The 10,574-nt window shown below is 40.7% G+C and overlaps 1 protein-coding gene across 3 annotated transcripts in view; it reads right to left on the bottom strand.

The window, feature by feature from the left end:
* Window positions 1-2,250: 2,250 nt before the first annotated feature.
* NBEAL1 (neurobeachin like 1) overlaps window positions 2,251-10,574 on the bottom strand; it is a 107,285-nt gene continuing 98,961 nt past the window's right edge. For all 3 annotated transcript variants that reach the window (XM_075284266.1, XM_075284267.1, XM_075284268.1), the window contains 7 exons: window positions 8,335-8,507; window positions 7,842-7,936; window positions 5,647-5,763; window positions 5,382-5,543; window positions 4,981-5,129; window positions 4,095-4,230; window positions 2,251-2,961 (listed from right to left, as the gene is read on the bottom strand). In XM_075284266.1, the coding sequence (XP_075140367.1) occupies window positions 2,863-2,961; window positions 4,095-4,230; window positions 4,981-5,129; window positions 5,382-5,543; window positions 5,647-5,763; window positions 7,842-7,936; window positions 8,335-8,507 (931 nt within the window). In that variant the 3' untranslated portion in view covers window positions 2,251-2,862. The remainder of the gene's footprint in view (window positions 2,962-4,094; window positions 4,231-4,980; window positions 5,130-5,381; window positions 5,544-5,646; window positions 5,764-7,841; window positions 7,937-8,334; window positions 8,508-10,574) is intronic.

The following is a 10,574-nucleotide window of genomic DNA, read 5'->3' as shown; positions in this document are numbered from 1 at the left end:
GGCAATACAATTGCAGGGCGACCTCTTCATGCCTGTTGCCTCTCCTGTCTAATCCGGAGACTACTAGAGTCATCAGCCAATGCTAAAGGGCTTAGAAGATATTTAGTGCAGAGTCCTGGGCACTTGTCATTGTTAGAGATGAGTGAACACTGTTCGGATCAGCCGATCCGAACAGCACGCACCCATAGAAATGAATGGAAGCACCTGTGACGCCGGCCGCCGGCAAAGTCAACGTCACAGGTGCTTCCATTCATTTCTATGGGTGCGTGCTGTTCGGATCGGCTGATCCGAACAGTGTTCGCTCATCTCTAGTCATTGTATATCTGGTGACATTAAAATATGGATTTTTCAGTCTTGTATAACCATAAACCCAGATATATTTACACTGCAATCCCACTCCTCTATGCAGAGCGGTCAGAGGTTCTGAGGAGTCAAACTGCTGACAGGCTCCCCTTCACAATATTCTCTGGAAAACATAAAGAATAAAAAGAATCTATAGAAATAATATTTAACCACATGCAATGGTGTCCGGAGAATATCAGTAATGGTAAGGACATGTTAGACTGGTATTAGGATTGGCATCTATGTGCCCCACGTAGCAGCCGACACTGTTCACACGGAGTTTTTACTTTTGCAGAAAAAAAATGACTGTTTTTAAAAATGATACAAACTATTTCTAAAATCTGTTTGCATTTGGCTTTTTTTTTTACTACAGGTTTTTTTTGGTCTTTAAAGAGCGTGAACACAACTTGTAGTGTGAACAGAGCCTGTGTAGTCTATGGAATGAACCGGATACAACTGGAGAGATTCCTGTGGATTCTGGAATAATGCGATGTACAGTATAACGCAGCAGGTAATAAATACACATAATAGTAATAACAAATATACATTATATAGGATTGCACACAAGTTCTTGCATCAGCAGAGCCTAGTAAATGAATATGGATTTTACCACCATTTCAAGTAGTGACAGTATAAAGCGGCTTATTGGGTTTGTACTTCTACATCTACGGGATTTGTTCAATGCTGCATCTTAAGCAGTATTATTCATTTTGTGCATATAAGATTTCCTTATGGCCAAGCTGTATTGTCCATCTAAAAGCCAGGGCTAGGAACCTATGGATTATTGCTGCAGCGTTCAGCACCCATTATGTGACGACACTTTGCTATGTCTAGAAAAACTTGTTTGGTCTGTATCATGATAGTATTGCTGTATAATGGGGTCTGGTTTAGAGGCCCCACATTGAAGTACTCTATTAGGAGGAGCGGGGTCTTACATATAGTAAGCAGAGATGGGCTCAGCATTTCCACGAATAGTCCATTAATTCAATGAGGACTGAGTGATGCTATATTTCCCCCTTTATGTTGGAACTGCAAGACAACTGAACACTTGGCGTCCAATATAGAAGATTATGGGGCGCTCCGAAAGTAGAAAACCTTTCAAACAATAAGAGAGCCCCCTCCAATATAATCCAGATGCTACTAGTTACTAGGCCTCCTTCCTTGAGAAGCAACGTCAGTATTCATCTTCTTTATCGGCCAAAAAAAAGTAGGCAGAAGAAAGCGAATATTCAGTAGGCACAAATGTAAATTATTACTACAACATTGGAATAAAAACCACAGATAAATCAGGTCATTAATCCAGAATGGAGAAGTCCTCAAGCAATGCACCGTATTTCACAGAATAACAAACATTCATAGAAACATCATTACATGGAATAGAAAAGGCTTCATTTGTCATTTACTATCCAGTTACATAAGACTAAAAACTTGGAGCATCTCACCATGCGCTAACCATACCGTGGACAAGTCATAAAAGACTGAAGTCCAGTGCTTGGTCTAGGAAAGGGAGGAATGTAGTGATGTCCCCCGTAGGAAGCCCCAATAGGATAAAAACGCGGATCAGGAACGGCAAACATAAAAAGACAAAAAAGTAGTGCAACCAAAAAGAGGAGAATAGGGATATAGAGGACATAAATAGAACGATTCTACATAAATAACCTTCCTGCTGCTAAACAGGAGCTGACACCGGGTGACAGAACAGGTAAGCAGCAATATGAGGCAAAGAAAATGCACTTGTGTGTATATCCTCTAAGATTCACCACAATGTAGTATATATCCTCTCAGATTCACCACAATGTAGCGTATATCCTCTCAGATTCACCACAATGTAGTGTATATCCTCTCAGATTCACCACAATGTAGCATATATCCTCTCAGATTCACCACAATGTAGCATATATCCTCTCAGATTCACCACAATGTAGCATATATCCTCTCCGATTTAACACAATGTAGTGTATATCCTCTCCGATTCCCCACAATGTAGTGTATATCCTCTCAGATTCACCACAATGTAGTGTATATCCTCTCAGATTCACCACAATGTAGTATATATCCTCTAAGATTCACCACAATGTAGTGTATATCCTCTTAGATCCTCCACAATGTAGTGCATATACTCTCCGATTCACCACAATGTAGTGTATATCCTCTCCAATTCACCACAATGTAGTGTATATCCTCTCCGATTCCCCACAATGTAGTGTATATCCTCTCAGATTCACCACAATGTAGTGTATATCCTCTCAGATTCACCACAATGTAGTGTATATCCTCTCAGATTCACCACAATGTAGTGTATATCCTCTTAGATCCTCCACAATGTAGTGTATATACTCTCCGATTCACCACAATGTAGTGTATATCCTCTCCAATTCATCACAATGTAGTGTATATCCTCTTAGATCCTCCACAATGTAGTGTTTCGCCTTCATTGACAATTCTCCTTGTGACATTGTGACAAAGCTTCGGGTTTTGTGCTCTTGATTCTGAGCAGTCTCACAAAGTCGTGTCCTCACATTAGGAGTTCTGTGTGTTGTATTCAGTCTCTCCAGATGAGATCTGGCTGAGTCTTCTGCTCGATCCAAAAAGCTTCCTAGAAATTTGACCTGATTTTGCCTAGTAAAAGAAAATCCACCAGTCAAATAAAAAGACAGCCAAAAAAATGGAGAAGTCGGCATAACGTGGATCACATTTTGAAGATTAGTATCATATTGTATATGACTCAAACAGTCACTAACGCTGGGTTCAAATCGGCTGCAGAGTCCCTGTTGCAGAACCCGCTCAGCGGGAAAAAGAGGCCTGCACAGAGCACTAGCCAAGTGCTAAAGTGTATTATACTGCCCCTAGTGGGAAAGAGAGTTTGACAACATTAAAAAGAAACTGCGCTAGGTTTACACTAGTGTCGCAGATCTGTTGTTCTGGTCCACTGGAGGAACAGAACAAAGCGGTGGACCTCTAAAATTGTGGTAACACATCATGAGTTCCGACCGACCCCACTGACTATAATGGGGTCCATAGGGTGTCCTTAAGACTGAAAATGGTCCTCAGTGCAGAACCTTTTCCTCTGCCGATTTTCAGATGGATATTGTGAAGTGGCACTAATGTGAACCTAGCCTGGTCAAAATTTAAACCTAAAAAAGTAGACAAAATTCGTATCGTGGCATTTATAACAATCCTAGTTTGATGCCCCTCACAATGGTGGCACTGAAATCTGAAATTCATCCTACAGAGTTTGGAATGGGACGGTGAAAAATAAAATTCTCTCGACAAAAAAAAAAAAAAAAAAAGAGGTTAAAAGGGTTATCCACGATTTTATGGCCATAAATATTTGATTGTTGGGTGGTCACTGTACAAATCATCTGTATAGGGTTGTATTAGATTTCTGCACTATACAAAACATGGGGCTGGAAGCAGTTGGCTCCACTCACCGTATAGTGGTCAGCTGCCGGTACTGCAGCTACACTTCCACTGAATTGGCGACCAGCCACTATACAGAGCCATCTGCTTCCAGCCCTATACAGCTAAACAGTGTGGAGGCCAGCTGTGTACTGCACCTCCCCCCCTCACTGATCAAATAATTATGGCCTGTCCCTAAAGATAGCTCATAAATACCTTCATCCTGGACAACCCCATTAGTCATGATCAGAAATTGCCAACTCTCGTTTTCACATGAATGGCTGGAATAATGATCTGACCCAGCGGTTTACTAGCCCTAGTCCTTAATATCCTAGAATATTACATGTCCTCACCTCGGCTGGCTTGCCTACACCAACAATGATGAGTTTGCCATCTTCTAGTCCCACCAGAATGTGGCTGTTCTCTTTTGTCACCGAGACACAATGAATTGGAACCCGCATACTCAAAGGAGAAACACTGAGACTCAAGCTGCAAAAAATGTAAAGAAAACAGATTATTCTCAAAACGTATATACAGAATTCGATCTGTAACCATTGTCTCCATTCTCAGCAGAGATGCATGATCATTTTCCATCATTTTATAGCTTGTGCATCATTATATATTTACTTCTTGTTATCTACTAAGTTTCTTATTATCTACAAGGCCTGGAGAAAGATAACATTATTATCTAATAGGAATAAACCAGACAAGTTTTTATCAAGTCTGAGTTATTTCTCATTTATACACGTGGGATCCGGCTTTAAGGTAGTCTGTAATATACAGGAAGAATTCAGCTTTTGTATTGAGAGTATTAAAGATCTGTGGATTATACATCTGTAATGTTGCCTGGAGGTCATTTGTTCTCTATAGAAAGAAACATGTCTACACTATAACAAGTCAAGCAACCCCCTCTCACCATAATAGATGCTAACATGGATAAGGGGTAACTTGAAATAACAAATACTCCTTAAAGTGTAACATAAAGTGGCAGTGTGGCTTCCAGTATATCCCAGCATGTTATAAGACAAGACTAACCAAGAGCGTGGGCCATGACTGATAACATGGGGGAACCATTTCCACATCAGGACAAATGCAATAATAGAAGACATATAGAAGACAATAGACAATAGAAGACAATAGAAGACACAAATCTAATGTACGGCTGAAGAAAACAAACCTATTTTTATCCTACTGCTGTAACTAGCTATGGTATCCTACAGCAGACATTCACATACTGACCTGTAGAGATCCCGTATAGAGAGATGTCCCTGACGGCTCCCAATCACAATGTATTCCCCACTGACACACATGTCCAGTATCTGCTCCTTCAGGCCCTCTGAGCCCAGGTATTTTCCATTCACGCTGTAGAGATGTAAGGCATGCTTGTTCTGCAAACACAAAGGTATTCCTAAATAACCACAGTCTCCTGCCATGTTACCGTAGGCCTCAGTCTCCACTGGGACACATTTGGACACATTTACCCAACAATTATGTTACATGAGAATGCTCAGGAGAAATATTAAAAGCTTTGAGTTTTACTTGCATACGACTTGGTGACTAGTTCAAGGGATATGCGCAATAAACTACATAACAAAAATAGTAAAAAAAAAAAAAAATAAAAAAAAAATAAAAATAATCACCTTTAAGGTTCCTTTCCCTTCCAAGCTGCTATGAATGACAATATGGCCATCCCAGGAGACTGCCAAGTTAGGAATAGTCATGACAAGTGAACTGTCTGTTGGCGGCTTCAGTGTCCTCATGTATTGGCCTCTTCGGATTGTGTGAATGATAACGGTACCGTCCTACAAAGACAATAACCAATCATAAACCACAAAATCTATTTTCCATCATTTCCTTTTTTTTTTTAAACAATTATGCTTTATCTAGTAGAATCTCTCATCTTACTCTGGATCCAGAAACAGCCATATCCAGCTCAGTGCTGATGCCAACACTTGTTATTTCATCTGTGTGTCCATACAGGATCTGTATAGGCTTAGCAGAGAGATCTCCAGCAACACCGCCCTAGAAAACAGAAGTTATGGCTTAGTCGTATAATAAATGTGTCTTATCTAATGAAAGGGGTATTCCAATTATTACACGTTATCCCCCTCAGTGGGTGCCCAACCGCTGGGATTCCCGCTCACCACATGAACAGGAGATCCATCCCCTTCACTCACTACAATTGGACTGTCAAAGACAGCCGAGTCCCGAGTCCCATAGAAAATAAATGGAGTGGCAGTACATTCGCTCGACCTGCTATTTTGCAACCCTGCTTGTTTTAGAAGTATTTAAGTCCTTTGAGGGTGGATTCTGAAATGTTTTTTCCCAACCACAAAATGTTGATCTGCAGCTATTCTGCCATTATTCAATAAAACTAAGGGGGTTATCCAATTTTTTAAAAATATCAGCCAAATAACAGAAAGCATCAATATAAAACACCCCCTAATATATATCCTGTTTAAATTCAGCACCGTGTTTCTTATTTATTTTCAGGTCATTGACCACAGCTGTGATGGTTCGCAATAAGTAGCAAGTAAAATAAAGCCAAGGTACAGGGAGGATTTAGCACTGCTCTGGATGTATTTGCAGATAAGTTTTGGAAGCTGGACAACCCCTTTAATAATACAAATACTGTAACATGTTAAGTCTACAGAATTTAAAAAATTATCTTTATACAAAATGCCAAGCAGCAAAAAGCCATCACTACAAGCACTTTCCCATCAACTCATATGGCACTCATATGTATACCGAGGCTAAGAGCCAAACACGCTGAACTATATCTAGTTCCGCTATGAGCCAACGGAGTCTGGCACCAAATAAAATATCATAAATCAGAAGTATTGCAAGATTCCCAACATGTTCAACTGGGTCTCTCATGAACTCTATGAAGCAATACATACAACAGTTCTTCTAGCTTGGTATCACTTTCCCTATCACATCTATTAGGCTGGCTTTGACTTTACGGTTAAATATTATGAAACACAGGAAAAACATAAGTATCATAGAAGATGCAAGGTGATCGCCACAAATCGCACTGTGTAAATAGGGGTGTACTGACAAAAAGAACTGCAGCTGAATGGGGGAATCGGCCAATACAAAGAGGCCCAGTGATGCTTCTAAGTTTGTTCAGCACTTGTCCTTCCCTGGGATCAGGGACTTCAAGATGGCCATACACATTGTCTGGAATGAAGGTTTGGCAATTGTTGGTACAGCCAATACAAATAATTGCCCCAATTAATAGATGAGAGATTGTCAATACTAATGAAGTGATGGAAAGTCTGTTAGTGCTAATAATGGATTAAAAAGTGCACCCAGATACCTTTAACAGTATTTTGAGCGATTTCTGGGTTTCTCTGGGAGTGCCCAGCATCTTCTGCATTTGTTTCCTTGGTGTAGCTTCCTGCTGCCTTAGCTAATGGTAGCAGTAGGCTGTCACACCATCTTTCTTTGTCTCCCTAGCTATCCAGCTATCCAGTCCACTACTAGCCCTTCCCAACTAACTCATCCCACCCCCTTACCCCATTATACTTACCTGTCATCTTCCAGTCCAGACTTCCTTCTGCGAGGAATGGCTCCTCCTCTTCTTCGATTCTGCCAGCACCTGCGCAGCCGTCCTGGCACTGTGCTGTAGCCTTCACTCCATCTCTACTGAGCAGGCGTGGGCGGTTCCTTCAGGTTCCCATGCTTGCACAATAAAGATGAAGTGTCGGTTACAGCGCAAAGCCGGGACTCCGTCTCTTTTGCGCACGCATGGACAGACGTCACAGAAGGAGGAGGAGCTGTTCCCCGCTGGGGTAAGTTTGGAAAGAAGAGAGGTAAGTATGATGGAATGGAGGAGTGGAGGGGGTAGTAGTGATTATCAGAAAATGTCCCTGGGACGGTCACATGACTGCCCCAGGGATATGGGTGACTATACATTTTTGCTGAATTATATAATTTAGAAAGTAGACAGGGGGAGGGTGATTATATTAGTGTAGGAATTTCTATTTATCCTGGACAACCCCTTTAACCCTCTTTCTTGGATTAGGAATATCCTGTAACCTGCACTAGTGGACACCACTAATATACTACAGTACAAGAAAAAAAATAAAATAACCAACCTGCTGTGAGATCTGCCAGATCATACATGTTCTGTCCCGGGAGCCAGAAATAAGGTTATTACAACAGTAATCGGTGGCCAGACAGGTCACAATATCTGTCACACGTGGAGAGAAATAGAAATCATTATTTTACATTATATGTTACATTTGTTCAATAACTTAGCTCAGGGGTGTCAAACTGAAATGACACCCAAAATTACACACTTGGACAAAGCTGCGGGATAACCTTGATATTTAATGAAAAAAATGTCGCAATTAAGGTCGTTTTACCTTCTCATCAGATACAACAATGAACCTTTTCATATGAAAACAAACGTAAGTTTTGCTTGAGGAAAGAATGTGGAACAAGCAAAGCTCAATACAGTTTGCTACCTTGTGATCTACTCTACTAGACACTCTAGTAGACATTTGGTATGTTCTCGTGGGCCAAATATAATTACACCGCACTTAGATGCTAGAAACCTTTAATAAGATATATGAATTAGATCCTTACCCATATGTCGGATATGTTGTCCAATCACTTTGCCTTTAGCCAATGAAGTTACTCGGATGCTGTTATCCCAGTGACCACCGCTGAATAACACTTTCCCATCATGGGACACCACAAACAGTTTGGAGGATATTTCAAGGCCAGGGGCAAATGGGCCGGACACAACCCTCTGAGTTCTGAAAGTAAGAGCTTTAGTCAACACTTTTTTCCTATTGTATCCAATTATCTATATATTACTTTAGTGGATGCGTACTTCTGCTAAAATGTCTAAAATTGATGTACCAATATATTGTAAACTATTTATTTGGTATAAGGAAAATGTTTATTTTTGTACCGTGTTAGCCAGTGGGTAGGGAATATAAAGAAAACAAAAAACTTGAGTCTTCAGTAGTTGATACCTTTTTTTAATGGCTAACTAGTAATAATGATGACAGATTACAAGCTTTCGAAGCTCTCGGCTTCTTCCTCAGGTAAATTTAAAAACAATTTCTAAAGGATGCATATTTATATACAAAAGGACACTCAAGAATAGAATTCTAGGAGGAAGGGTGGAAGAAGGTTATTGGTACATACAAGTAAACAATTTATCAGTTCGCAATGTTCTTATCAGTTCAAAGAGCCATCTTTTATGGTTGTCTCAGTTCAGTGATTTCTGTAGGATGCCTTGTATGTACAATAACCTTCTTCCAACCTCCCTCCTAAAATTCTATTCCTGAGTGTCCTTTTGTATATAAATATGCATCCTTCAGAAATTGTTTAAATTTACCTGAAGAAGAAGCCGAGAGCTTCGAAAGTTTGTAATCTGTCATCATTATTAGCCATTAAAAAAAGGTATCAACTACTGAAGAATCTCAAGTTGTTTTTTTTATATTTGTCAGAAATAGTTTTTGTTCACATAACTATTATATATACAGTACAGACCAAAAGTTTGGACACACCTTCTCATTCAAAGTTTTCTGTATTTTCATGACTATGAAAATTGTAGATTCACACTGAAGGGATCAAAACTATGAAGTAACACATGTGGAATTATATACTTAACAAAAAAGTGTGACAAAACTGAAAATTAGACTTGAGTGAGTACTGTTCGGATCAGCCGATCCGAACAGCACGCCCGCATTGAAATGAATGGAAGCACCTGGTGCTTCCGGTTTGACGGCAGCCGGCCGCTTAACCCGCCGCGTGCCGGCTGCGTGCATTCATTTCAATGCGTGCGTGCTGTTCGGATCGGCTGATCCGAACAGTACTTGCTCAACTCTACTGAAAATCTGTCTTATATTCTAGGTTCTTCAAATTAGCCACCTTTTGCTTTGATTCCTGCTTTGCACACTCTTGGCATTCTCTTGATGAGCTTCAAGAGGTAGTCACCTGAAATGGTTTTCACTTCTCAGGTGTGCCCTGTCAGGTTTAATAAGTGGGATTTCTTGCCTTATAAATGAGGTTGGGACCATCAGTTGTGTTGTGCAGAAGTCAGGTGGATACAGAGCCGATAGACCTACTGAATAGACTGTTAGAATTTGTATTATGGCAAGAAAAAAAGCAGCTAAGTAAAGAAAAACGAGTGGCCATCATTACTTTAAGAAATGAAGGTAAGTCAGTCCGAAAAATTGGGAAAACTTTGAAAGTGTCCCAAGTGCAGTTGCAAAAACCATCAAGCGCTACAAAGAAACTGGTTCACATGAGGACCGCCCCAGGAAAGGAAGACCAAGAGTCACCTCTGCTGCAGAAGATAAGTTTATCCGAGTCACCAGCCTCAGAAATCGCAGGTTAACAGCAGCTCAGATTAGAGACCAGGTCAATGCCACACAGAGTTCTAGCAGCAGACACATCTCTACAACAACTGTTAAGAGGAGACTTTGTGCAGCAGGCCTTCATGGTAAAATATCTGCTAGAAAACCACTTCTAAGGACAGGCAACAAGCAGAAGAGACTTGTTTGGGCTAAAGAACACAAGGAATGGACATTAGACCAGTGGAAATCTGTGCTTTGGTCTGATGAGTCCAAATTTGAGATCATTGGTTCCAACCACCGTGTCTTTGTGCGACGCAGAAAAGGTGAACGGATGGACTCTACATGCCTGGTTCCCACTGTGAAGCATGGAGGAGGAGGTGTGATGGTGTGGGGGTGCTGTGCTGGTGACACTGTTGGGGATTTATTCAAAATTGAAGGCATACTGAACCAGCATGGCTACCACAGCATCTTGCAGCGGCATGCTATTCCATCTGGTTTGCATTTAGTTGGACT

The sequence above is a fragment of the Leptodactylus fuscus genome, chromosome 8 (assembly GCF_031893055.1).
Source record: "Leptodactylus fuscus isolate aLepFus1 chromosome 8, aLepFus1.hap2, whole genome shotgun sequence".
Classification (NCBI taxonomy): domain Eukaryota; kingdom Metazoa; phylum Chordata; class Amphibia; order Anura; family Leptodactylidae; genus Leptodactylus; species Leptodactylus fuscus.
Note: the sequence above shows the minus strand (reverse complement) of the source record. Positions and strands in the feature narration are given on the sequence as shown.